The 24275-nt window shown below is 57.1% G+C and overlaps 3 protein-coding genes across 3 annotated transcripts; 2 read left to right on the top strand and 1 right to left on the bottom strand.

Annotated features, from left to right (window-relative positions):
- Positions 1 to 1568: 1568 nt before the first annotated feature.
- ENH_00053510 (hypothetical protein, conserved) lies at positions 1569 to 12404 on the bottom strand (the record flags this gene model as incomplete). The annotated part of the gene is made up of 9 exons (XM_013581484.1): positions 1569 to 1842; positions 2025 to 2095; positions 2264 to 2619; positions 2780 to 3353; positions 3534 to 4492; positions 4707 to 5259; positions 5776 to 6235; positions 6497 to 7089; positions 7239 to 12404. The coding sequence occupies 9 exons, from the start codon at positions 12402 to 12404 to the stop codon at positions 1569 to 1571; spliced, it is 9006 nt and encodes a 3001-aa protein (XP_013436938.1).
- Positions 12405 to 13465: 1061 nt separating this feature from the next.
- ENH_00053500 (Arv1-like protein, related) lies at positions 13466 to 15274 on the top strand (the record flags this gene model as incomplete). Its single annotated transcript, XM_013581483.1, has 1 exon — positions 13466 to 15274. The coding sequence occupies one exon, from the start codon at positions 13466 to 13468 to the stop codon at positions 15272 to 15274; it is 1809 nt and encodes a 602-aa protein (XP_013436937.1).
- A 4237-nt stretch (positions 15275 to 19511) lies between these two features.
- ENH_00053490 (CCR4-Not complex component, Not1 domain-containing protein, conserved, putative) lies at positions 19512 to 24275 on the top strand (the record flags this gene model as incomplete). Its single annotated transcript, XM_013581482.1, has 6 exons — positions 19512 to 19855; positions 20759 to 21168; positions 21519 to 21707; positions 22096 to 23056; positions 23420 to 23623; positions 23879 to 24275. Coding segments are annotated over 6 exons (2505 nt in total), but the record flags the coding sequence as incomplete, so codon positions are not given.

The following is a 24275-nucleotide window of genomic DNA, read 5'->3' as shown; positions in this document are numbered from 1 at the left end:
TTCGTTTGCTGCTGCGTGAGCTGCTGCTTGAAAGCCACGGGACCCGCATGCAGCTGAACAACTACCTCCTGCTTGCTGCAGCAGCTGCAGCAGCAGCAGACTAGAAGTGCTGCTGCGTGCGTTTAGTTGCAGCAGCTGCTGCAGCTGCAGCAGCTGCAGCAGCTGCAGCAGTAGCGAACTAGAAGTGCTGTTGCGCGTGTTTAGTTGCAGCTGCTGCAGCAGCAGCTGCAGCAGCAGCAGCTGCAGCAGCAGCAAACTAGAAGTGCTGCTGCGTGCTGCTAGTTAAATACAAATTAGGAAGCAGTTGGTCTCTGCAGAAATCAACAAATGCCTCCAGGCAGCTCCCCTCTAGTCTGCTGCTCTCTTGGCCGCACAAGCCGCAGAGACAGAAGCAAAATGGGGCCAAAGGCACATCAGCTGCAGCGCGTTGCTGCTGCTGCAGCACGAGCAGCAGCGCGCTGCGAGGTTCTGCTGCTGCTGCTGCTGCTGCACGAGGCGCCGTCGTCGCAGCAGCAGCAGCTCTTGCTGCGGGGAAAAAAGGCTTTATTTAGGAGCCCAAACTACAAGCATTGTCCCTCTCCTGCTCCTGCTGCTGCTCCTGCTGCTGCTCTTGCTGCTGCTGCTGAGACAGCCCGAGGGCTTCTACAGTTGTCTGCAAGCACAGCTGCACCTCCCGCCGTAAGCAGCTGCAGCGCAGCAGATGCAGCAGCAAAAGCGCAGCACCAGCAGCAGAGAGCTCTCAAGACAGCAATTAATGCATAGCAGCAGCGGCAGCAAGTCGCAGCAGCAGCAGCACGTCGCAGCAGCAACAGCATTCTGTCTCAGCAGCAACAGCAGCAGCAGCAAAGGCCTACGCGTCATCGCACGTGACCAGCGAGACAAGCTTTGGCATTAACAGCAGCAGGTGCGCCTTGCTGCCTGCAGCACAGCAGCGCAGCAGCACAGCAGCGCAGCAGCACAGCAGCGCAGCAGCACTGCTGTACAGAGGCATCTAAGTATAAAAAATAATCAAAACCAAACTAGGGAAGCTGCACATAGAAGCTGCAGCAGAGCCGAAGGGCAGCAACAGCAGCAGCAGGCCTAAGAAGAAGCAGCAGCATTCCATCCTGCGGTTGCTGCTGCTGCTGCGCTACGACCACGGCCACCGCCGTGGCGGCAAAGCAGCTCGCCCCGCAACAGCTTGCACAGCAGCAGCAGAGGCAGCAGCAGCAGCAGCAGAGGCAGCAGCAGCAACAGAGGCAGCAGCAGCAGTAGAGGCAGCAGCAACAGCAGAGGCAGCAGCAGCAGCAGAGGCAGCAGCAGCAGCAACACACCTGCAAGCTGCATCAGCAGTGAAACGCTTGGACGGGAGCTCTGCGGATTCGCAGGAGCAGCACACTGGAGTGTACGTACACTTGAAAACACGAAAGCCAGCAGACGCGGGTCCACAGCCCCTCCCTGCGAGCAGCAGCAGCAAATAAGCAGCGAGACAAAACCAAATAAAGTGAAAAGCATGCACTAAGCTGCTGCTGCTGCTGCTGCACGTGTTGTTGCTGCTGCTGCTGTAGCTTCTGCTGTTGGTGCTCCCGCTACCGGCCTCGGAGCTGCAGCTGTTGCCGCTGCTGTTGCTGAGGGTGCTGCTGCTGCTGCTGCTGCTGTTGTTGCTGCTGCTGCAAACGAACCTCGGGGCCATCACGAGCTGCGTCTGCGTACGCTCTGACGACTCTGTCACACTCCTGCAGCAGCAGGGGCAGCAGGAACTCTTGCCTTGCTGCAGCAGCTGCTGCAGTTGCTGCTGCTGCTGCGTCACTTCCCTCTGCATGAGCCTCCTCCGGGCTGCGCGCTTCACATACCCGGAAGAACCTGGAAGCAGCACAACAGAAGGCGGCAGCAGCTGCTGCAGCAGGTCTCAGCCGCAGCGAGCAGCACTGCTGCAGCAGCAGCCACTGCAGCAGCAGCCACTGCAGCAGCGGCTCAACGGTCCACTGCTGTTGCACTGCAGCAGATCACGGTGTATGTACACTTCAAGTGGGGCAAACGCTTACAAAGAAAATGCCTCTTGGGCAAAAGTTGACGGAGCCCGCATGTCAGTGCAGGCTAGCTGCAGCACCGAAGCCTGAAGCAGCAGCAGCAGCAGCAGCAGCAGCAGCAGCAGCAGCAGCAGAAGCAGCCCAGCTCAGCGCCATGATGTGTTGAAACCCTGGCGAGCTAAGCAGCAACAGCAGCTGCCGATGTTGCTGTTGCTGCTGCTGCTGCTGCTGACTAGGGAGGAAGGGTGTCTTACGAGGTCGGCCAGAGTGGCGGTAGACCACGGGTGCTGCTGCTGCTGCTGCAGCACCGTGGCAGCAATCCGCAGCACCCATCGCCGCAGCAAGACAACCTCTGGACTGTCACAGAGTTGCTGCTGATGCTGCTGCTGCAGCTCCTGCTGCACGTGCTGCACTTGCTGCTGCACCTGCTGCAGCTCTTGCAGCAGCTGCTGCAGCGTTTGCTGATTGCTGGGGCTGCAAGCGTACGGGGGCGGAGGCGGCTGCTGCGGGAAGAGCTGCTGCTGCTGCTGCTGCTGCTGCTGCAGATACAGCTCGCTTGCTGCAGCACTGGGAAGAAAGGAAGGGGTGCTAAATGGTTGCGGCAGATGCGCTGCAGAGCAAAAGCCCCCCAAATCCTAAACCCTAGACCCTGAACCCTGAAACCTAAACCCTAAACCCTAACCCCCAAACCCTAAACCCTCGATCCCAAGCCCCTAAAACAGCAACTCGCGGAGACTGCATGAGGCATAAAGGGCTAAGTGTCTCCTCACTTTGAACAGCATTTAGCTGCTGATGTTTGTGCAGAAGTTGCTGTAGCTGCTGCTGGCGTTTGTGGAGCTGTAGCAGCTGCTGCTGCAGCTGCTGCTGCTGCTTCTGCTGCTGCTGCAGCGAGCCGTGGTCATCCGTAGCTAGCTGCAGCAGCGCAGAGCTGACTGAGCACCACAACACCTCCAGAGTGTCAGGCGAGACAAGTAGTTTAGCTGCTGCTGCTGCTGCTGCTGCTGCAGCATCTTCACACAGAGTGCATGCAGCTTGTGCTGCCAGAGCCCAAAAACCAACTGACTTCAGCCGCGGGTCTTGGCGGGTAGCAGCAGCAGCAACAAAGTGCTGCAGCACCAGAGGCACGCAGTTTAGGACAGCATCTAGGGCTGTTCTGCTGCTTCTGCTGCTGTTGCTGGTGCCCCGTTGCTGCTGCTGCTGCTGCTGCTGCTGCAGGTCTGCATGCATTGCTTTGATGATGGCTATACGGAAAAACTGCAGCAGCAGCAGCAGCGCCGAGCTGCCCAGCGCAAGACTCAGCGAGTCCCCGAAAAGCCGCCGCAAGTTCAGCAGCACCCGGCAAATCTGAAACACACAGCGCGGCGCAGCAGCAGCAGCAGCAGCAGCAGCAGCAGCAGCCGTAAGGCAACCGGCAAGCGAGCCGCAGGAGCTTGAACGCAGCAATACTACGGACATACCGAGTGCTAAGCCAGCAGGGAAACAGCAGCCGCAGCAGCAGCAGCAGCAGCAGCAGCAACGGCTAACCTCCTCCAGAAGGCAAGGCAGGACATCTTCATTTGGGGCTGCATGCGCAGTCGGCAGCAGCTGCAGCAAACGCCCGCAGGTCATTAGCTGGAGGCTCGTGAGGCGGAAGGAGCAGCAAAAGGGCAGTTCATCTTTCAAGCATGCAGCGGCATCAGCAGCACTAGCAGCAGCCGCTGCAGCAGCTGCTGCTGCTGCTGAGCCCTCTTCTGATTCTCCAGCAGCTGCAGCGTCCGTTAATGCTGCGCTTGCTGCTGCTGCTGCTCCCAACGGGGAGAGAGCTGCTGAAGCTGTTTGCTGCAGGGGTAAGAAGCGGCGCAAGTCAATTCGCTGTCTCATCTCGTCCAGCATGGCTGCTGTTGGTGCAGCAGCAGCAGCAGCTGCTGCTGCTGTTGCGGCTGCTGCTGCTGCTGTTGCTGCTGCAGGTGTGCTGCTCGTGCTGCTGCATGCGGTGCTGTCGGGCTCAAATGGGTTCGTTGACTTCACGTGCTGCGGAGAACCTGCTGATCCTCGGGGGCTGCTGCTGCTGCAAGCAGCAGCAGCAGCAGATGCAGCGGCAGCTGCTGCTGCAGCGTGCTGCTGCAGTCGCAAGCACGAAAAGCCGAGCTTCAGGCTGTCACCGTTACGTTTGCTGCTGCAGCTGTTTCGCCTAGCTGGCCCTGCTGCGCCTTGCACTCCCTGCACAGGCGGCAGGTGCAGCAGGAGCTGCTGCTGCTGCTGCTGCTGTTGCTGCTGCTGAGACCCCACAAGCAGCCTGCAGTCTGCTGCAGCAGCAAACTCCATGACGCTGCTACGAACAACCGCCCAAGAATACCAAGGCCCCTCTGTAGCAGTGCGTGCTGCTGCGTGCCACTCTTGCTGCTGCTCCTCTTGCAGCAGCGGCAGTTGCTGCTGCTGCTGCTGCTGCTGCGCCTGCTGCTGCGGCTGCTCCTGCTGTGGGGTCTCTGGAGAAGTACTGGTCCCTGCAAAGCGAAGACAGCCACCAAACCCTCCCTTAGCCTTGAAGCAGTGCAGGGTTTAGGGTTTAGGGTTTAGGGTCTACAGAGAACCGGGTCACCGGCGCTCCTGTGAGCGCAGCTGCAGCAGCAGCAAGGAATGAGGCAGCCAAAGCACTGCAGCAAAAGCAGCAGCAACAGCAGCAGCAACAACAACAGCAGCAGCAGCAGCAGGGCTGACCAGTGGTCTCTGCAGCAGGCGGCAAGGCAAGGGGAGTTGCATGACGAGAAAAGAGAGAAGGCGAAGTCAGCAGCCCCAGCGCGAGCTGTACAGACACCGCGTGCTCCACTGACCCAGTCGTCACTGCCGCTGCTGCTGCTGCTGCTGCTTCTGCAGCAGCAGCTGCTGCAGGGGCTGCTGCTGCTGCTGCTGCTGCCGCTGCTGCGCGTCGTGCAGAAGCGAACTCCAGCAGCTCCAAAAGAGAAGACATGACGGCCTCTGCCTCTTGGGCCCCGAGTGAGCTCCGCTGCAGCAGCAGCAGCAGCTGCTGCTGCTGCTGCTGCTCGGGGGTGCTTGCTTGCTGCAGTGCACTTAATGGCGGCAGCAGGTTCCTCGCGAGCTGCCAGTACACTGCCCAACCCATCATCCACAATGTCGTTGTTCCTTCCGTTTCACTGCCGTTGATGCTGCTGCTGCTGCTGCTGCTGCTGCTGCTGCTGCTGCTGTCCGCGAGGTCCTCGACAGCAGCAAACGAAGAGCGACGGTATAGTTGGTGCAGAGTCTCCAGTGGGACCTAAGGCAGCAGCAGCAGCGGCGGCAGCAGCAGCAGCAGAATGGCTACCCAGCGGCAGAATGAAAGAAAGCCTGGCTGGCTCTAGCGCCTGCATATGAAGCAGCAGCTACAGCAGCAGCAAATAAGCAGCAGCAGCTGCTGCTGCATGCAGCAGCCCGACATGTAACCGCCAAGACGACCATTAAAGCCAATGGACAGCAGCAGAAGCAAGCAGGAGACAGTCCCAGCAGCAACAGCAACAGCAACAGCCGCCCGGCAGACCGTAGGAAGCAGCAACAGCAGCAAAATGGGATGTGATAAAAAGCAGCAGCGCGAAAGAGCAAGAGAGGCAGCAGCAGCACAGTAGCAGCAGCAACAGCAGCAGCAACAAAAGCACCAGCACCAACAGCACAACAGAAGCAGCAGCAGCAAAGCAGCAGCAGCAAAGCAGCAGCAACAGCAGCAGAAGCAACAGCAGCAGTAACAGCAGCAGCAACAGCAGCAGCAGCAACAGCAGCAGCAGCAGCAATCCCTTACAGGCGCAAATGATACGCTGAGGGTCAGAGTGTCTTCAAGAGCTCGATTTGCTGCCAGCAGCAGCTCGGGGGGAGGCGAATTTGCTGTTTGTGTTGCTGCTTGGATCGAGAGCAGCAGCGCAGCAGCAGACTCAACTATGACGTCTACGATTTCGCGCTGCTCATTGAGCTGCTGCGCTTGTTGCTGCTGCAGCTCTTGCTGCTGCTGCTGCTCCTGCTGCTGCTGCTGCTGCTGCAATGCGCCAGCGTAGTGCAGCAGAAGCACACGCACCCCATCCACAGCAATCACAAGTGTCTCTGCCCACTGTTTCGCCTCCGTGTCGCTGCTGTTGCTGCTGCTGCTGGTGCTCCTGCTGCTGTTGTTGCTGCTGCTGCTGCTGCTCTCGCCTCGCCGCAACGCCAGCTTAATATAAGCGCCGCAAACATCCAACAAGGTCGTGGTCAGGATGCGGGAAACGCACCTGCAGCAGCAGCAGCAACAGCAGCAGCAAAATCATGCCACAATTCGAGCCAGGGTGCAACAGCAGCATCTTTGCTGCTGCTGCTGCAGAGAAGCTCTAGTTGCTCTAGTCTGCGGCTCCATAGGCACTTTACTTTTGCCGAGAACTGTTTCCCTCCGCAGCAGCAGCAGCACCGTCAGCAGCAGCAGCACATGCAGCAGTCGCAGCAGCACTGTGGGCAGCAGCAGCAGCAGCAGCAACAGCAGCAGCAGCAGCTGGTACCTCAGTGCATGCGCTTGCTGCAGCGACAAGGGGCAGGAGCGCAGCGCGGCAATTAGACTGCGCAAAGAGCAGTGCCGCAGCTCTGGCCTTTTGTCTGTGGCCAGTTGACTTAAGTGTAAGAATGTCTGGGAAGTTAGCAGCTCCTCCACTGCCTGCTGCTGCTGCTGCTGCTGCTGCTGCTGCTGCTGCTCTTGCGTCAGCCACAGAGGCTCGAAAGCGCGCAGGTGGGATGCCAGCTGCAGGCCGCAGAAAGCCGTGTCTGCTGCATCGTCTGCTGCTTGTGCTGCTGCTCGTGGGCCTGCTGCTGCTTCGTTTGCTGCAGCAGCCGGCGCTGCCCCGGCTTCGGCCTTGTCTTCTGCTGCAGCAGCAGCAGCAGCAGCATTTTTCTTTCGGCGAGACTTTCCTAAGAAGTCCGTGAGGGACCAAAGAAGGCCAATGCATCTGTATGCGAAGCAAGAAGCAAAGCCCGCCGACAGATCTGCCGTTCCAGCTGCTGCTGCTGCTCCTGCGTCGCTGCTGCTGCTGCTGCTGCTGCTGCTCTCCTCGGAGCTCGCCAGCGCCGCCACAGCTGCTGCCAAGACATGCGTCAGTCGCTGCAGCAAAGGCATACTCGCGAAACAGAATAGTCAAAAGCAGCGGCACTTGCGCAGCAGCAGCAACAGCAGCAGCAACAGCAGCAGCAGCAGCAACAGCAGCAGCAGCAGCAACAGCAGCAGCAGCAGCAACAGCAGCAGCAGCTCACATGCATCGGGATTTCCTCTCCGTAGTCATGCACTATGAGCTCCGCCAGGGCGAGAAGTTCCCTGCGCTCTGCGCTGCAGCCTGGGGTCTGGATTAGCTGCTTGCTGCTGCTGCTGCTGCTGCAGCAGTTCGTGCTTCTGGCAGCAGCAACTGCAGCAACAACCGCATGCAGCTCGCGCGGCACCTGCAGCGAGGCCCAGGCGCCTACTGCAGCAAGAACCAGCAGCCACGCCTTAGGCCGCAGCAGCTGCCCCTGTGTCTGCAGCAGCTGCTGCAGCGCGCGAAGAGCAGCAAAACGAGACACGCCATTTGCTGAGGCCAGCAAGCTGCAGAGGCACTGCAGCGCGACGCACTGCAGCTCGGACTCTGCTGCTGCTGCTGCTGCAGCAGCGGCGGCGCTCTCTTCCGGACAAGCAGCAGCAGCAGCTGCTGCTGCTGCTGAGCAGCAAGCACCCATTTCAGGCAGCAGCACCTGCAAACTGAGACACAGACACCTCACAGTGTCTGCTCTTGCTGCTGGGCTTAGCTGCGGCGCGTCAGCAAGAGCAGCAAAAGTGAGGGCAGCACTTTCCTCCTCATCTGCTGCTGCTGCTGCTGTTGCTGCTGCTGCTGCGGGGGAGCCGTCAAACAGCAGCAGCACGCGGTCGATGTTGTAGAGCAGCAGCAGCAGCAGCCGCCGCCAGCACGGCGGCAGCAGCAGCGCTTCGCTGGCGCAGCAGCTGCTGCTGCTTCTGCTGCTGAGCCTTTCCGCCCTGGGGCCAATGAAGGGCTCCAGCGAATTGCTGCTGCAGCCCTGCCAGGTTGCTGTTGCTGCGCTGCCTGTTGCTGCTGCTGCTGTTGCTGCTGCACTTGCAGAAATTGCTGCTGCACACCCAGATATCTGGCAAGGCCCTCCTTTGCTGCAGCAGCAGCGGTCTGCGGTGTCCTGCTGCTCCTGCTGCTGCTGCAGCAGGCCGAAGCCTGCTGGCGTGTCTGCTGCTGCTGCTGCTGCACCTGGAACGGAGGAGTACGCCTTCAGCAGCAGCAGCAGCGTGTGCTTTGCATGCGCCTGCAGCGCGCAGCGCAGGCCTTCTGTGCTCAGGTGTCTCGACACCAAACCAAAAGCAGCAAGTTCGCCCATACCAGCAGCAGCAGCAGCAGCAGCAGCAGGTAAGGAAGAGGAAGAAGGGGATGCTGGCTGCTGCTGCGCGCTGCTGAAGCTGCTGCTGTCAAGGGCGGCTACGCCTTGAAGAGCCGGGGGGCAGGCTGAGGAAGCAGCGGATACAGCAGCAGCAGCAGCAGCAGCTGCTGCTGCTCCTGCTGCCTGCTCGCTAAGCCCCAAGCCCCTCCAGTAAGCTGCTGCTGCTGCTGTCGCCTCGTCGGCCTCACGCTCTGCTGCTTCTGCTGGATCTTTAAAGGCGGAAGGCAAGCTAAAACTGCTGGAAAGCAGCGGCCCTACTTGTTGCCGCTGCTGCTGCTGCTGCTGCTGCTGCTGCTGCTGCTCGGCAAGCTCTGGCGGCAGCTCCTCAAGGGCTCTGAGGCACAGCAGCCAACAAGAAGGAGACAGCAGACTGCCTAGATTGGAGACGACGGCAAACAGGAAGACACGAGCAGCAGCAGCAAGCTGCGACACCTGCTGCTGCTGCTGCGGCAGCACCTTGCTGCCGCTGCTGCTGCCGGAGCTGCTGCTGCCGTTTTTGCTGTCGCTGCGCCTGCCAAACAGCCACGTCAAGGCTTCGGAGCCACTTAGGCCTAGAGAGGCAGCAGCGCCCCCAGCAGCAGCAACAACGGCTGCTGCTGCTGAGGTGCTGCTGCTGTTGCTGCTGCTGTTGCTGCTGCTGCTGCGCTGCATGTGGGGGCTGCTGTCCGATGCAGCAGCAGGAGCAGCAGCGCTGCCCATTGCAGCATACAAACAAAAGCGAGCCACTGCATGCAGCACTGCAGTGCATGCAGCAGCAATACGGAGGAGGCAGCAGACGAGCAGCAGCTGGTAGCAGCAGTTAAGCAGGGTGCTTGTTGCTGCAGCAGCAGCCACTTGCCGCTGCCACGCCGACGCAGCGTCCCTCTTGCTGCTGCTGCTGCTGCTATTGCTGCTGCTCGTTGCTGCCTGCAAAGTGAGAGACACATGAGCTGTCAGCAGCAGTCCCAAAGCAGACACAAGAGGGCTCCAGCAGGCTGCAGCAGCAGCGCAGCAGCAAGCTTGGTGCTGCGTGAAAGGCAGGTCCAGTGGCTGCTGCAGCAGCCGCCTTTGCTGCAGCTCCGAGTCCGCTCCAGCAGCAGCAACCGCAGCAACTGCTGCAGCAGGAGGCGCAGCAGCAGCAGCTTCCAAGGTTGCAGCAAGCAGCGCCTCCACAGAGAGCAGCAGCCCCGACAGAGACACATGCAGCAGCCGCGAGCGAGACACAGCAGCAGCAGCAGCTGCTGCTGCTGCTGCTTCGTCTTCTGGGGAACCCAGTGCAGCGCAGCACTCCAGCAGCCGCGGCGCTGTGTTCCACACGGCGCCCCCAGCAGCAGCAGCAGCAGCAGCAGCAGCAGCAGGCTCAGCAGCTGAAGTCTTGCTGCTGTTGCTGCTGCTGCTTTTCGCTCGCTGCAGCTCCCGAGAGCCAAACCCAATGGAGCTGAAAGAGCCGTGCCGTGCTGCTGCGGGAGACTGCGTTGCAGCAGCTGCTCCCGCTGCTGCTGCTGCTGCTGCTGCTGCTGCTGCTGAGGGGCCCGCAGCGCTTCTACGCGGGCTGCTGCTTCGGCTGCTGTTGGTGCTGCTGCTGTTGCTCAGGAGAAAAGCAGCATCGTGAGGCAGCGCCACAGGCCGCATCTTGCTGCTGCTGATGCTGCTGCTGCTGCTGCTGGTGTCGCTGCTGCTGCTGCTGCCGGAGGGAGGCAGCGCAAGCCAGAAGCCTGCTGAAGCTCTCCTTGCTGCAGCAGCAGCATCTCGGATTGCACCCATCGCTGTGTGGACACCTGAGCCTTGTTGTTTTGCTGCTGCTGCAGCAGCAGCAGCATCGGGGCAAAGCTGGAGGGCGTCTCTGTGCAGCAGCAGCAGCAACTGCTGCTGCTCTGCAGCAGACGCGAAGCAAATCTGATGAACTGTGCGGCTGAAGGTCTCGAGGATTTGGGCCAGCAGGCGGCGCTGGGGAGGCCGAGGTGCGGCTGCTGCTGCTGCTGGTGAGTCTGCTGCTGCTGCTGCTGCTGCTGCTGCTGCTGCTGCTGGTGCAGCAGAGCTGTCAGGCGCGTCTAGCTGCAGCAGCAGCACCTTGTCGCTGCAGCAAACTGCCAGCGCCTCAAGGGCTACTGCCCTGACCCAATCTGCTGCTACGTCAGCTAGCCGCTGCAGCAGCAGCAGCAGCGACACAGCCTGCTGCTGCAGCAGCGGGAAGTACATGTAAACCAGCTGTACCACGAGCCTCACTGCGCGCAGCAGCACGGGCTTCTCCTGCTGCTGCTGCAGCAGCTGCTGCTGCAGCGTGGGGCACAGCTGCTGCTGCAGCAGCTGCAGCAAACCAGGCAGCAGCAGCGGCAACGAAGGATGCTGCAGCAAAACGCGGCTCCACAAATGGAGACAAACAGAAGGAGACAAAGACAAGTCCCCCAGCCACGCTGCTGCAGGAACAAGTCTGCTGCTCCTGCTGCTGCTGCTGCTGCTGCTGCTGCTGTTTGCTGCATCCGCCTTGCAAGATTGCATCAGCACCTGAGTCAAATCCTCAAGAAGGTGCAGCAGAGCCCTCCCTGCGCGGCCCGGCTGCTGCTGCTGCTGTTGCTGCTGTTGCTGCTGCTGCTGCTGTTGCTGCTGTTGCTGCTGCTGCTGCTGTTGCTGCCGCTGCTCAAAGCTCACGGTGGCTTCTAGCGCGTTGCTGCTGGTGCTGCTGCTGCTTGGAAGGAACTCAACTGAGTGCAAGCCATTCTCACCCTGCTGCTGCTGCTGCTGCTGCGGTTGCTGCTGCTGCTGCTGCTGCTCAAGAAACGCGCCCCCCACAAGGCAGCTGATGAGCTGCTCTAGGCCTGCGCAGGCGCCGTGGAAGAGGGGAGTATTTGTGGCTGCTGCTGCTGCTGCTGCTGCTGCTTTGGAGTGGCCAGCAGCAGCGGAAGCAGCAGCTGCAGCAGGCGCAGCAGCAGCAGCAGGAGCTGTTGCTGCTTTAATCAGCCAAACAAACAAACGGGCCAGCCGATGCACAACAGCAGCATCAGCAGCAACCCGTGCTTCAGGTGCTGCCACCAGCAGCGCCACCTGCAGCACGCGGATCCTCAGCTGCTGCTGCTGCTGCGGCTGCTGCTGCTGCGCTTGCTGCAGCAAGTCCTCCAGCACCGACACGAGCAGCAGCACGTCCGAAGCTGCTGCTTCCGTGGCAGCAGCAGCAGCATCTGCGTCTGCAGCAGGCTCCTCATGCAGAGGGGACTGCTGCAGCGTCGACGGCGCCTGCTGCTGCTGCTGCTGCTGCTGCTGCGGGTGGGGCGTCATCAGCAGCCGCCGCTGCAGGTGCAGCAGCAGACACCGCAGCAGGTTTGCTGCTCCCAGCAGCAACTTCATACTCTCAGTTCTTGCTGCATCTCTTGCAACAAGCACCATTTCTCTGACGGGGAAGGCAGCCAGGAGGCTTGCTGCTGCTTCTGCTGCTGCTTGCTGCTGCTGCAGCGCTGCTGCTGCTGCTGCTGCTGGCTCCTGCGAAGCTGCTGCTGCAGACCGCTGCGCTGCTGCAGCCAAGACCGGCAGGCCTTCGCTCAGCCTGTCCATGTGCTGCTGCAGCAGCGCAATAGCAGCAACACAGGAGTCATGCAACCTGCTGCTGCTGCTGCTGCTGCTGTACTTCTTCTTGCTGTCCTGCAGCAGCGCCGTCAGCTCCTTCTCCACAGCGCAGCAAGCCTCTAGCGCGGCCTCACGCAGTTCGTTCCACGGAAATTGAGCTGCTGCTGCTGCTGCTGCTGCTATTGCTGTTCTTTCTGCTGCTGCTGCTGCTGCTGCAGGTGCCGGCGCCGCAGCTGCTGCCGGGCCATCGAGGGCCCCAGCAGCAGCAGCAGGCGGATCTAGAGCCGCAGCAGCCGCATCTATACCTCCCGGTGATGAGTTTGCAGCAGCAGCAGATGCTGCTGCTGCAGTTGCTGCAGTTGCTGCTGCTGCCGGTGGGTCGTCCAGTGTGCTTACATGAGCAGGCGGCGGCTCTGCAGCGCTATCTGCTGCTGCTGCTGCTGCCGTCATTGTTGCTTGGAGACCATGTTGTTCCTTGGCTGCTGCTGCTGCGGCGGCGAGTTTTGCTGCACTGCTGCTGCTATCTCCGCTGCAGCTGCTGCTGTCGCTGCTGCGGCTGCTGCTGACGAGCTCCGGGTCGAGCTGCAGCAGCAGCTTCTCCCCTGGTCTTGTGGAGCAGCTATTTGGCTGCACACCCGTTCATTCCGCTGTTCTGCTGCTGCTGCTGCTGCTGTTGCTGCGGATGGCCTGCTCGCTGCAGCGTGTTGCAGCGAAACTGCAGCAAGACCTAACCTTGAGCAGCAGACGCGGCAGCTGGAGCAGCAGCAGCAGCGCAGCGCTGTGGTGTCTGACTGAGGCTTAAGAACTACATAGAAGTTGCTGCTGCCGGGCGAAAGAAGTCATTGAGCTATTTGCTGCAGCAACAGCAGCAGGTCTTGCTGCTGCAGCCCCAGTCGCAGCTTTGGCAGCAGCAGCAGCAGCTGCTGCTGCTGCTGCAGCGGCCTCGTCGGCAGCAGCATCGCAGCCGCAGCAGCTGCTCCTTGGCTAACGTGAAATTTGTGACTGGAAATGAAGATAAAAGGGATCAGTTGAGCCCGACGCTGCAGGAGACACAGCAGCAGAAGCAGCAGCAAGACCTGCAGCAGTTGGTGCCAGCAGCAGCAGCACAAGCAACGGCAGCTTCAACCGCAGCAGCATTGCAGCTCCATGAGCAGCACTATGCGATTTTTTGTTAGCTTTTTGTGGCTACACCTATAGACAAGGTAAAGGCTGCTGTAGCAGCAGCAGCAGCAGCGGGAGCGGCAGCGGCAGCTGCTGTAGCGGCGACTGCAGCAGCAACTGCTGCTGCAGCACTAGCAACGGCTCCAGCAGCGGAAGCTGCTGCAGCACTAGCAGCCACTCCAGAAGCAGCAGCAGCAGCAGCGGCTGCTGCGCCACTAGCGGCATCCCCAGCAGCAGCGTGAACAGCAGCTGCTGAGGCACTGAAAGCAACTCCAGCAGCAGCGGCAGCAGCAGCGGCAGCAACAGCGGCAGCAGCAGCCGCTGCAGGAGCAGCAGTGGAAATACCGCAGATGTTTCCCACGCGCTCTGCGGCAAACCTGGAGCTCACTGGGGAGCAGCAGCAGCAGCAGCAGCAGCAGCAGCAGCAGCAGCAGCAGCAGCAGCGGGGCCGGCTGGTTTGCATAGAATGCGGGGCGCCGGTGGACTGCATCTACCGGGCCTTCCCTCCTGGCTCTGACAACATCCGTTTGGTTTGCTGCAGCAGCTGCAGCAAACTGGCAGACCCTTATCTGCAGCACGACTCGCTGCTGCTGTCGCTGGACTTGCTGCTGCACAAGCCCCAGGTGTACAGACACCTGCTCTACAACCGCAAACCCCACACCAGAGGAGTAGTGCCCCACAGCATTATTAAGTTTACAATTGCATGCGTTTTCTTTGACGCTTATTTGGAGTGGTTTTTGCTGCACTCCCCGCAGCAGCAGCAGCAGCAGCAGCAGCCGCAGCAGCAGCAGCAGCGAGAGCAGCGCGCCGACGCCGACCACGCCGGCTTCAGCAGCAGCAGCAGCAGCTGCTGCTGCTGCGAGAGTGACGGCCCCCCGGCTGCGTGCGACCAGCAGCAGGATGTGCCCGCTGCTGCTGTCGCTGCGGAGCTGCAGCAGCAGCAGCAGCAGCAGCTGCTGCAGCAGCACAAACAGAACCGAAGCAGGAGCGCCTTCAAGCGCCCGTCCGTGCTAGCTTTGCTGGCATGCGGCTTTGCTGCTGTTTTCTCCCCGAGTAGCAAGTACTGCAGCAGCAGCAGCAGCAGCAGCAGCAGCAGCAACTTAGTTCATAGCTGTCACATCGCAGCCGACAGTCGCCCGCTGCTGCTGCAGGAGAACTACCACAATGTAGCAGCAGCAGCAGCAGATAGCGCCCTCGACGAGTCTGAGGACTGGGAGGGCTTCCGCTGCAGCAGCAGCAGCAGCAGCAGCAGCAGCAGCAGCAGCGTGGGCGAGGGGAACACAAGGGATTCATTTTGGTGCTCTTCTCCGCAGCTGGAGGACCAGCAGCAGCAAGAGCAGCAGGAGCAGCAGGAAGAGGAGGACGAGGAGGACGACACTGAGCAGCAGCAGCAGCAGCAGCAGCAGCAGCAGCAGCAGCAGCAGGGGCTGTGGGGCCCGGGCGAAGCAGCCCTGGGGGAGCCCGCTCTGGGGTGGCTGCTGTCTTCTTCAACAGCAGCAATTGAGCAGCAGCTGCTCGTGCTGCTGTCTTCTGCTTCCGAGTTGTTTTCTTTTCTGGGCACTGCTGTGCTGCTGACGCGGCTTTACGTGGCCTTCCGACGCAGGCGCAACAAAGCTGCTGCTGCTGCTGCTGCTGCTGCTGCTGCTGCTGCTGAGGCGGCGGCAAAGGGCGCGCCGACGGCGGCAGCAGCGCCAGCAGCGGCACTAGCAGCACCCGCCGCAGCAGCAGCGCCAGCAGCAGCAGCGCCAGCAGCAGCAGCAGCAGCAGCAGCAGCAGCAGCGCCAGCAGCAGCAGCAGCAGCAGCAGCAGCAGAGGGGGAGGAGTTCGAACTGGGAGTGCTGCTGACTGCGCTGGGGCTTTCTTTGTACAGCAAATTGGGCACGCTGCTGATAATGGCCTGGCAAGAAGCTTTGCTGCTGCGGCATTGTGTTGCACTTTTTTCTTTGAGCAGCAACGCAGTGGCACTTTATGTTTTTCTTTTTCCTGCTCATCCTGCTGTTGGTTTGTTGATTGCTGCTGCTGCTGCAGCAGCAAGAGCGGCGGTCCGCGCCTTCTTCTGGGTCCTGCTGCAGCAGGCCATTCCCGCTGCTGCTGCTGCTGCTGCTGCTGCTGCTGCCCACGAAACCACCCTAGACCGACTCATTAGGCTCTTTATTTGAATACTTTTGTCTCTTTTGTTTATTTCCAATCAACTATTTGTCCTTTTCTAATCTTTCCACAATTTCCGCAAAAGCCCCACTTCTGGAAGCACTATTTGCTGCTTGCTGCTGCTTGCTGCTACTTGCTGCTGCTGCTGCTGCTTGCTGCTGCTGCTGCTTGCTGCTTGCTGTTGTTTGCTGCTGTTTGCTGCTTGCTGCTAGCTGCTGTTTGCTGTTTGCTGCTGTTTGCTGCTTGCTGCTGCTGCTGCTGCCTCTCCGTGCATGCAGCGAACGCAGCGCTTCTCCTTGCTGCTCCTTTTGTTGAAATTTGAATTTTAAATTATTTAATTTTAATTTTAGTTTTTAAAATTAGAATTAAATATTTATTTTTAAATTAAAAACGGGACCCAAAAGGCCATCGAAACTGACAGCAAATTGCTGCGAAAAGCTGCAGCAGCTACCACCGGCTTTCTGCTCGCAGAAGCTCAACTTAAGCAGCAGTTGCTGCTGCTGCTGCTGCTGCTGCTGCTGCTGCTGCCTGCAGCTCAGCCCCTGTGCTGCGCGTGGTTAAGCAACGAGTGCTGCTGTTGCTGCCTGCAGCGCAGCCTCTGTGCTGCGAGCGGAAGCACAAGTTTAGCAGCAGCAGCTGCTGCTGTTGCTGCTGCTGCCTGCAGCAACTCAATGCAGCTTTGCTGCAGCAGCAAAGCCACTGCGGTCTGGCAACTCAGTGCAGAAATTGTGGCGAGAAGGTTTGAAAGTGCAGCAGCAAAAACTTTTGAAACTTTGCTTCTGAAGGGCCCCACAAGTTCTTTTTGTTTCTGTTTTTTTATTTTTGAAATTAACTTTTTTGACATTAAAATGCCTTTCTTGCAGTCCCGCCTTCATGAAAAATGAAAAAAAACAAATTTATTTTGTTGGATTTGTTTTGGGATCTCGAAGCACAAATTTCCAATTCAAATGGCCAAGTCTTCCTTAAAAACAAATGCATGCATGTATGCATGCATCTGTGCATGCATGCATGCATGCATGTATGCATGCATGCATGCATGCATATATGTGCATTTTATACGTTTTTTGCAGAAAAGCCATTTATACGCATTTTAATTTAATGTATTTGTTTGCATTGAGGCCATTACATGCATATATATACAGAGTTAATATACTTTTATTTGTATTGAGGCTTTATATCTTTATATATATATATATATGTAAAGATATATGCATATTATTTAACTCATTATTATCTGTAAAGAGAGCATTTACACATCTTATATATGTAAATATATTACGTATGAGAAAAAGTACATTTAAAATAAATATAAAATATATTTATTTGCACAGAGTCCATTGGTGTGCAAAAGTACTTTTAAAAGGATGCTCGTCTGTACATACACCTGGAAAAGCAGCAAAGATAGGTGTCTGGCGGATTTGCAAAAAAAGGCATTTTTAAGAAAAAGAACATTAAGAAGAATTAAAATATATAAATATAATATAAATATAATATAAATATAATATAAATATAATATAAATATAATATAAATATAATATAAATATAATATTTCATATTTGTGTTTATTTTATTTACGCGGGACAAATAGTGAAAAGCATGCAGAGATTTGGGGTGTATGTACACTCCATGCACTTGTGTACAGGAAAGCGCACAAAGCAGAATTTGAAATTTAAAAAGAATAAAAACTTAAAAGAACAACTTTTGAAACTAAGTAGACTTTTGCATGCATGCAGGTTATATTATTTCCACTTAATCGATTTTCTTTTATTTCTACAATGAAGAGTTTTCCTTTGAACGCCAAATTGCGTTTTCATAAAACAGAAATAATTCTTTTTTACAAACATTCGGCCTAATCCGTTGCATATCTACAAATATATTTATAAATTCCATTTTTTATTCTTTCATTTACTTTTATTGTCGCAATAAATAAAATTAGTTGCAAAAAATATTTTTATCTCCAAGTTGGAGCTTTCGCGCTACAGTTTGCGTTTTTCTTCTTTTTATTGTGTTTCAGAAAAATGCAAATAAATAAGTAAGTAAGTAAGTAAATAAATAAATAAATAAATAAATAAATCCTTCAGCACTTTCTCAGAACTAATGACAGCGAATTTATTCAAAAAGCTTTTATTAATTGGAAGTTGCTTTTATGTTCCCGTGGAGTGTACATACAGCCACATGCACCTCTGGGGTGTATATACAGCCGACAGCTTGTCCACAATTGCATTTGTTTCAGCTTTCATTGCTGCTTTCCACATAATTTAAAGCAAATATATCCAATATAATATCCAATTAATTATATTATATATATATGTATTTATATATAAGTATATATATATATATATATATATATATATATATATATATATATATATATATATATATATATATATATATATATTGTATGTATGTATATGTATGTATATACAATGGGCAGGCTTTAGATAGTATAAAGCCTATATATATACATGATAGAAATACGTAAGTGACATATCCGCAGCAATACATTCATTTTACATGTAGCAGTATTTAGCGCTGCTGCTGCTGCTGCTGCTGCTGCTGCTGCTGCTGCTGCTGTTCAGCAGCACAGCGCCATGGGGGGCCGACGAGGCCTTATTTCCCCTTGTTTTGGTTTTATTTCTTGAATTTAATTAATTAATTTATTTATAATTTCATTTTATTTTCCATTCGCTTCAGAAACTCGAAAGAGTTGGACGGCAGCCGCAGATCTCGAGTGTCTGTACACCGGTGCTGCTGCTGCTGCTGCTGCTGCTGCTGCGGCCTGGAATAAATTTGGCGAAAAAAAGAATAAAAAATTGAAACTTGAATTAATTTCGGATAAATATTAAAAAATAAATATTAATGCATTAATTTAATGGAGTGGACTGTCTGTACAGGCCCGTAGGCGCACAATCTCGAAACTTTTCAAGTTTTGCAAAATGCACTTTTCAGCAGTTCCAAATTTCTTGAATTTTTTGTTTTTCTCTTTTAAATAAACTCCTTAATTCCATTTTCTTTATCTCAGAATAATTAATTATATTTAGAATTGATTTTTGATTCTCCAGAAGTTATTTGAATGCATGCATGCACCCCGTTCTGTAGCGCGCAAAGACAAAACTTCGAGTGTACGTACACACGTGCTGCTGCTGCTGCTGCTGCTGCTGGCGCTGCTGCTGCTGCTGATGCTGGAGAAGGTTGCTGCCATCTGTTGCTCTAAGGGAAGCCCCGCCTGCTGCTGCTGCGTCTGCTGCTGCAGGGTCTGCTGCTGCTGCGTCTGCTGCTGCTGCTGCTGCTGCTGCTGACTCTAATAGGCGCACTTGTAGAAATATATGTATTAGCAAATCCACGCATGCACTCTACGGTGTATATACACCTGCTTCGAAACAAATATAAGAACAAATTCCTCTTCTTGCATGCATGCGCATGCAAAAATGCATGCAAAGACATTTATATTTATACAATTATAAACCCGGGGCCTTGTGGACTATTTATTTGTGTCTTTGCTCCGAGGCAGCAGCAGCAAGCAGCAGCAGCAGCAGCAGCAGCAGCAAGACAGGGAAAAAAGACCAAAGAAGCAAATTGATAAACTAAATTAATTAATTAATAAAATAAATTGGAAGAAAAGAAAAGAAATAATACATGCAGCAATGCATGCAGCACAAGTCACGAGTTGCTGCCGTACTGACACACAAACAAGAGCAGCAAGCAGCAGCAGCTGCAGCACAAAAAGCAGCACCAGCTGCTGCAGCAGAAGCACCACCAGGAGCAGCAGCAGCAGCTGCTGCTGCTGCCACACAGCCAATAGCTGCTAAACAAATAGCTCAAAAGTCACTCAGTTCGCCGTGCAGCTCCTGCTACTTCTTCAGCAGCAGCAGTTGCTGCTGCTGCGGCAGCAGCAGCAGCAGCCAGAGCAGCAGCAACAAACTCAACGGCAGCTTGGAATCATCCGCAATTGTCGCATCTGCTCGCAGCAAGCTGCAGCAGAACTTCCAGCCGCTGCTGCTGCTGCTGCTGCTGCTGCTGCTGCTGGCGCGGTTTGCTGCAGCTGCTCATCCCTTTCGAAGTCTACTCGACGAGCCTCCGCAGCAGCAGAAAACGAGCAGCCCAGCAGCAACAAACAGCAGCAGCAGCGGGAAGCAACAGCAGCAGCAAGAAATGGCAGCAGCAAGGAGAAGCAGCAGCAGCAAGTGCTGCAGCAGCAACCCCCAAAACCCCCTACAAAGTGCAGCAGCTAAAGGAAACTCAAGAGAAATGAAAGAGAAGCAAATTAGCTGCAGCCAGCTGCAGCAAACGGACAAGCAGCAGGCAGCAGCAGCAGCATCTGCTGCTGCTGCAGCAACACCCCTCATTGCTACCCTCAATCCTAACCACAGCAGCAGCAGCAGCAACCTCGCAGCAGCAGCATTCAGCTTCGCAGCAGCAGTCTGGACCGCTGCTGCAGCAGCAACCTCGCAGCAGCAGAAGCCTCAAAAGCAGCAGCACCGAGCCGCAGCAGCAGCTGCCGAGAACAGCAACATAAAAGATGCTGCAGCAGCTGCAGCAAGCAGCAGCAGCCACAGGCGAAATAGGAAGACCGCTGGCAGCAAGAGAAACAGGTGAAATCGCCGGCATGCTCCGCGTGTCTGCTGCAGCAGCAGCTGCAGCAGCAGCAGCAGCAGCAGCAGCAGGGGCAGTGAGGCGTACGTACAGCCCAACACACCGTCGCTGCTATTTTTTATTTTTATTTATTTACATTTTTTATTCTTACAATTCGAAGAGACACACAAACAACAGTCCAAACCTCAGCAGCACTCCACCGCAGACCCAACCCCCCGGAGCAGCAGCAGCAGCAGCAGCAGCAGCAGCAGCGGCGACAGCAAGGGCTTTGCGAGCAGCACTGCAGCACAAACGACGCAGAAACTCCACAGCATGCAGCATTTTTAAAACTCTGATAACATTTGCCACTAAGCAGCAGCAGCAGCGGCAGCAGCAGCAGCAGCAGCAGCTAGGAGTGGGGGGCGGCAGCTGTCGGGTCCCTGCTGCAGCAGCAGCTGCGGTGGCTGCTGCTGGAGCAGCAGCAGCTGCAGCAGCTGCGGCAGCTGCTGCTGCAGGAACGGCCCTCGCCTCATTTTTGCTGCTGTATTTAATCTTTAATGTTGCATTTTATTTTCTGTTTTTAGAAACCCCAACTCGCCTTTTTGCTGCTGCAGCAGGTGCTGCGAGCAGCAGCAGCGGCAGCTGCTGCTGCTGCTGCTGCCAGGTTGTGCATAGTGCTGGTGCTCCCAACGCAGCAGCAGCAGCAGCAGCAGCGTGTACTGTCTCGTCTAGTGTCTGTTAATATTGCTGCTGTGCCGTCTCTTTTTAGCTGCAGTAAAACAGCAGCAGCAGCAACAGCAGCGGCAGCAGCAGCAGCAGCAGCATGTGCCCTCCCAGCCCGGTGCTGCTAACGAACAAATCTTCCCTACTGTAGGGCCCCGTCGCAGTTTCTGCAGCAGGCTGCTGCTGCAGTGCTGATGCAGCAGCAGCAGCAGCAGCAGCAGGAAGATGCCGCCTCCTGCTGCTGGCAGCGCTTCCGAGCGCGCAGCTGCTGAGGCCCCGTCTTCTCGCGGTGTCTCAGGAGCAGCAGCAGCAACAGCAGCAGCAGCAGCAGCAACGGCAGCAGCAGCAACACCAACAACGACAACGGGACTCGCCGCCGCGGCCTCCCTTCTGCAGCAGGGATCCCCGGCAGCAGCAGCAGCTGCTGCTGCTGCTGCTGCAGGGGCTGCATCCGCTGCTGCAGCTGCTGCTTCGCAGGGGAACCCAGCAACAACGCCGCCTACATCGGCAGCAGCAACAGGAGCAGCAGCAGCAGCAGCAGCAGCAGCAGCAGGTTCGGAGCTCGATGTGGAGGCCGACGTCCACACCCTGTTCCAAAGGCTCTTCTTGGGTGAGCTGCTGCAGCTGCTGCTGCTGCTGCTGCTGCTGCTGGCGTTGCTGCTGCTGCTGCATTCTCTTTTTTCTGCTGCTCGACGCTTTGTCCCTCTGCCCACCATCGTTCCCCGCTGCTCTCCGTGCTGCTGCTGCTGCTGCCTCCCCTGCTGTTGCTGCTGCTGCTGCCTCCCCTGCTGCTGCTGCTGCTGCTGCGTCCCGGCTATGGTTGCTGCTGCTGCTGCTGCTGCCCCTCCCCCGGCGCCGCAGCGTCCGCCCTCGCCGCTGCTGCCGCGCGGCGCCCACCTCGCCACCTTGCTGCCGCTGCTGCTGCTGCTGCTGCTGCTGCTGCTGCTGCTGCTGCTGCAGGGGGCGCGTCTGCGGACCTGGTTCTTGCTGCTCTGGAACGGGGGAGTTCTGCTGCTGCTTCCGCTCACGAAGCAGCAGTTGTGTCTCGGTTTCTCTCCACTTTATTTCGAGAAACGCGGCACCTCCCGCGCTACCCGCTGAAAGAGCTGGCAGCAACAGCTGTGCTGCTGGGGCAGCTGCTGCGGCAGGGTTTGCTGCTGCAGCGGGGCCCCTCGCTTGCTGTTGCGCTGCGCTGCGTCTTGGAGGCCCTCCGCAAGGGGCCCCCCAGCAAGATGTGGATGTTCGGAGTTGCTGCTTTGGAACAAGTCCTGGACTGTCTCTTTTTTTATCCCGCGTTTGCTGCTGCTGTTGCAGAGAGACACGAGCTGCTGCTGCTGCACTCCCACTACCAGCAGCACGCAGCAAGAGTTGTTGCTGCGCTGCCCCCGGACCTCCGCAGCAAAATCCACCTCTTGGAGAGCGAGCTCGCCGGAGTTGTGCTGCCTCCCGCCCCCACCATTGGCATGCGCGGCAAGTCCTGCTGCTGCTGCTGCTGCTGCTGCTGCTGCTGCTGCTGCTGCTGCTGCTGGTGCTGCAGGTTCGGCTTCGGGGGTTGTGGTGCCGGGGCCTATGGCGCTGAACATGCAGAATGAGAGGTTTCCGAAGATCCTGGAGCAGCAGCAGCAGCACTTGCTGCAGCAGCAACAGCAGCAGCAGCAGCAGCAGCAGCAGCAGTTGCTGCCGCACGAGCACCAGCGCGACGCTTCGCAGCAGCAGCAGCAGCAGTTCGGGGTTTTGGGCGGCGGCAGCAGCAGCGGGGGCAGCAGCGGCGGGACGCCGCTGCCGGGCCTGTCGGCGAGCAACAGCGCGGCAGCAGCAGCAGCAGCAGCAGCAGCAGCAGCAGCAGCGGGCAACAGCAGCAGCAGCGGGGCGAGCCTGCTGCTGCAGCAAGGCGGCAGCATGGAGGCGCTGCTGTCGCGAGACGAAGAGTTCATCCAAGACCTCGTGGCGCCTCCGAGCTGGTTCAAAGATGCTGCTGCTGCTGCATGCAACAGCATTTGTGCTGCTAATGTTGCTGCTAAGGCGCTGCAGCTGCAGCAGCTGCTGCAGCCGGAGTTCGTCCCCTGGCTGTCTCTTTATTTGGTGAAGAACAGAGCCACGAAGGAGCCGAACCACCACGCGGTGTACATCCAGTTCATTTTGCTGCTGCAGCAGCCGCGCCAGGAGCTCGAGCAGCAGCAGCAGCAGCAGCAGGAGCCGCAGCAGCACGCGGGCAAGCCGCAGCAGGCCCAGCCCCCGCAGCAGCAGCAGCAGCAGCAGCCCGCCGCGGAGAAGCCGGGGGAGCCCTTGCAGTCCCCCCCGCAGCAGCCCCAGCAGCAGCAGCAGCAGCAGCAGCAGCAGCAGCAGCAGCAGCTGGTGGTAATGGACTCTGTGGTCTCAACTACTTACGAATGCGTCAAAGCTTTGCTGCGCTTTGTTGCAACAGCAAAAGACTCTTCGGCTTTCCGCACAGTTCTTAAGAACTTGGGCCTCTGGCTGGGCAGCATCACCATCGCCAGGTGCTGCTGCTGCTGCTGCTGCTGCTGCTGCTGCTGCTGCTGCTGTTTCTGGTGCTGTGGCTTTATTGTTGCTGCTGCTGCTTGTGCTGCTGTCTTTTCGTGGTTGTTGCTGCTGGTGGTGCTCCTCTTCTGTGCTGCTGCTGCTGCGTCATCTCGACTGCTGCTGCTGCTGCTTTGCTGCTGCTGCTGCAGCAGCAGCAGCAGCTTGAAGTCTGTTTTTTTGCTTCGACTTGCAGAGCTGCCTTTTGCACCGTTTCAACGGGAATTTCAGCACCATTCCGGAATAAAATAAAAATAAAAGTAAAAAACAAAATAAAACAAAATAAATAAAAAAGAAAATAAAATAAATGAAATGCGTTGCAGAAACAAGCCGCTGCGGTCGAAGCACGTGGACCTGAAGAAGCTGCTGCTGTGTGCGTACACCTCGGGGCAGCTGGTGGCAGTGCTGCCTTTCGTTTGTCGAGTTTTGGAAAGTGTTTCCATTTCTAAAGTTTTCAAACTTCCCAATCCCTGGACTGCTGCTCTCGTCAACCTCCTCGCCGACTTCCACAGGCTCCCCCACCTCAGGTCGGCTGCTGCTGCTGCTGCTGCTGCTGCTGCGGCGGTGGGAGTGCTGCTGCTGCTGCGGCGGTGCTGCTGCTGCTGCTGCTGCGGCGGGCGGGGTGCTGCTGCTGCTGCTGGTGGTGGTGGTGGTGGTGGGGGGGTCGGTGGTGGGGGTGGTGCTGCTGCTGGGGGGTGTGTCTTGTTGCTGTTGCTGCTGCTGCTGCTGCTGCTGCTGAGGGGCCATTGCTGCTGCTGCTGCTGCTGCTGCTGTTGCTGCAGGACGAATTTGGTATTTGACATCGAAGTGCTTTTTAAAAGACTGGACATAAATGTGGCGGACTACGGCAGCAAAAGCAGCATAATTGCTGCTCTTCCTTTGCCAGTGGACAGCGCGGACTTTGTGGTGCGGCCGCAGCAGCAGCAGCAGCAGCAGCAGCAGCACGAGTCGGCAGCAGCAGCAGCAGCAGCGGCGGCGGCGGCGGCGGTGCGCGGCGGGCAGGTGCAGCAGCAGCAGCCTCCTGCGGGTCTCTTTGCGCCGGACGAGAGGGGGGTCAGGGCGTTGGGTTTGCTGCTGCAGCAGCAGCAGCAGCAGCAGCAGCGTTATGGCGCGGCCTCGCTGCCTTTGGATTCGCAGCAGCAGCAGCGGCTGCTGGACGCGGCGGCTGCTGCTGCTGCT

Source organism: Eimeria necatrix, genomic scaffold (genome assembly GCF_000499385.1).
Source record: "Eimeria necatrix Houghton genomic scaffold, Enh_scaff432, whole genome shotgun sequence".
Taxonomy (NCBI): Eukaryota; Apicomplexa; class Conoidasida; order Eucoccidiorida; family Eimeriidae; genus Eimeria; species Eimeria necatrix.
The sequence above is the reverse complement of the archived record's forward strand: the minus strand, read 5'-3'. Positions and strand labels throughout refer to the sequence as shown.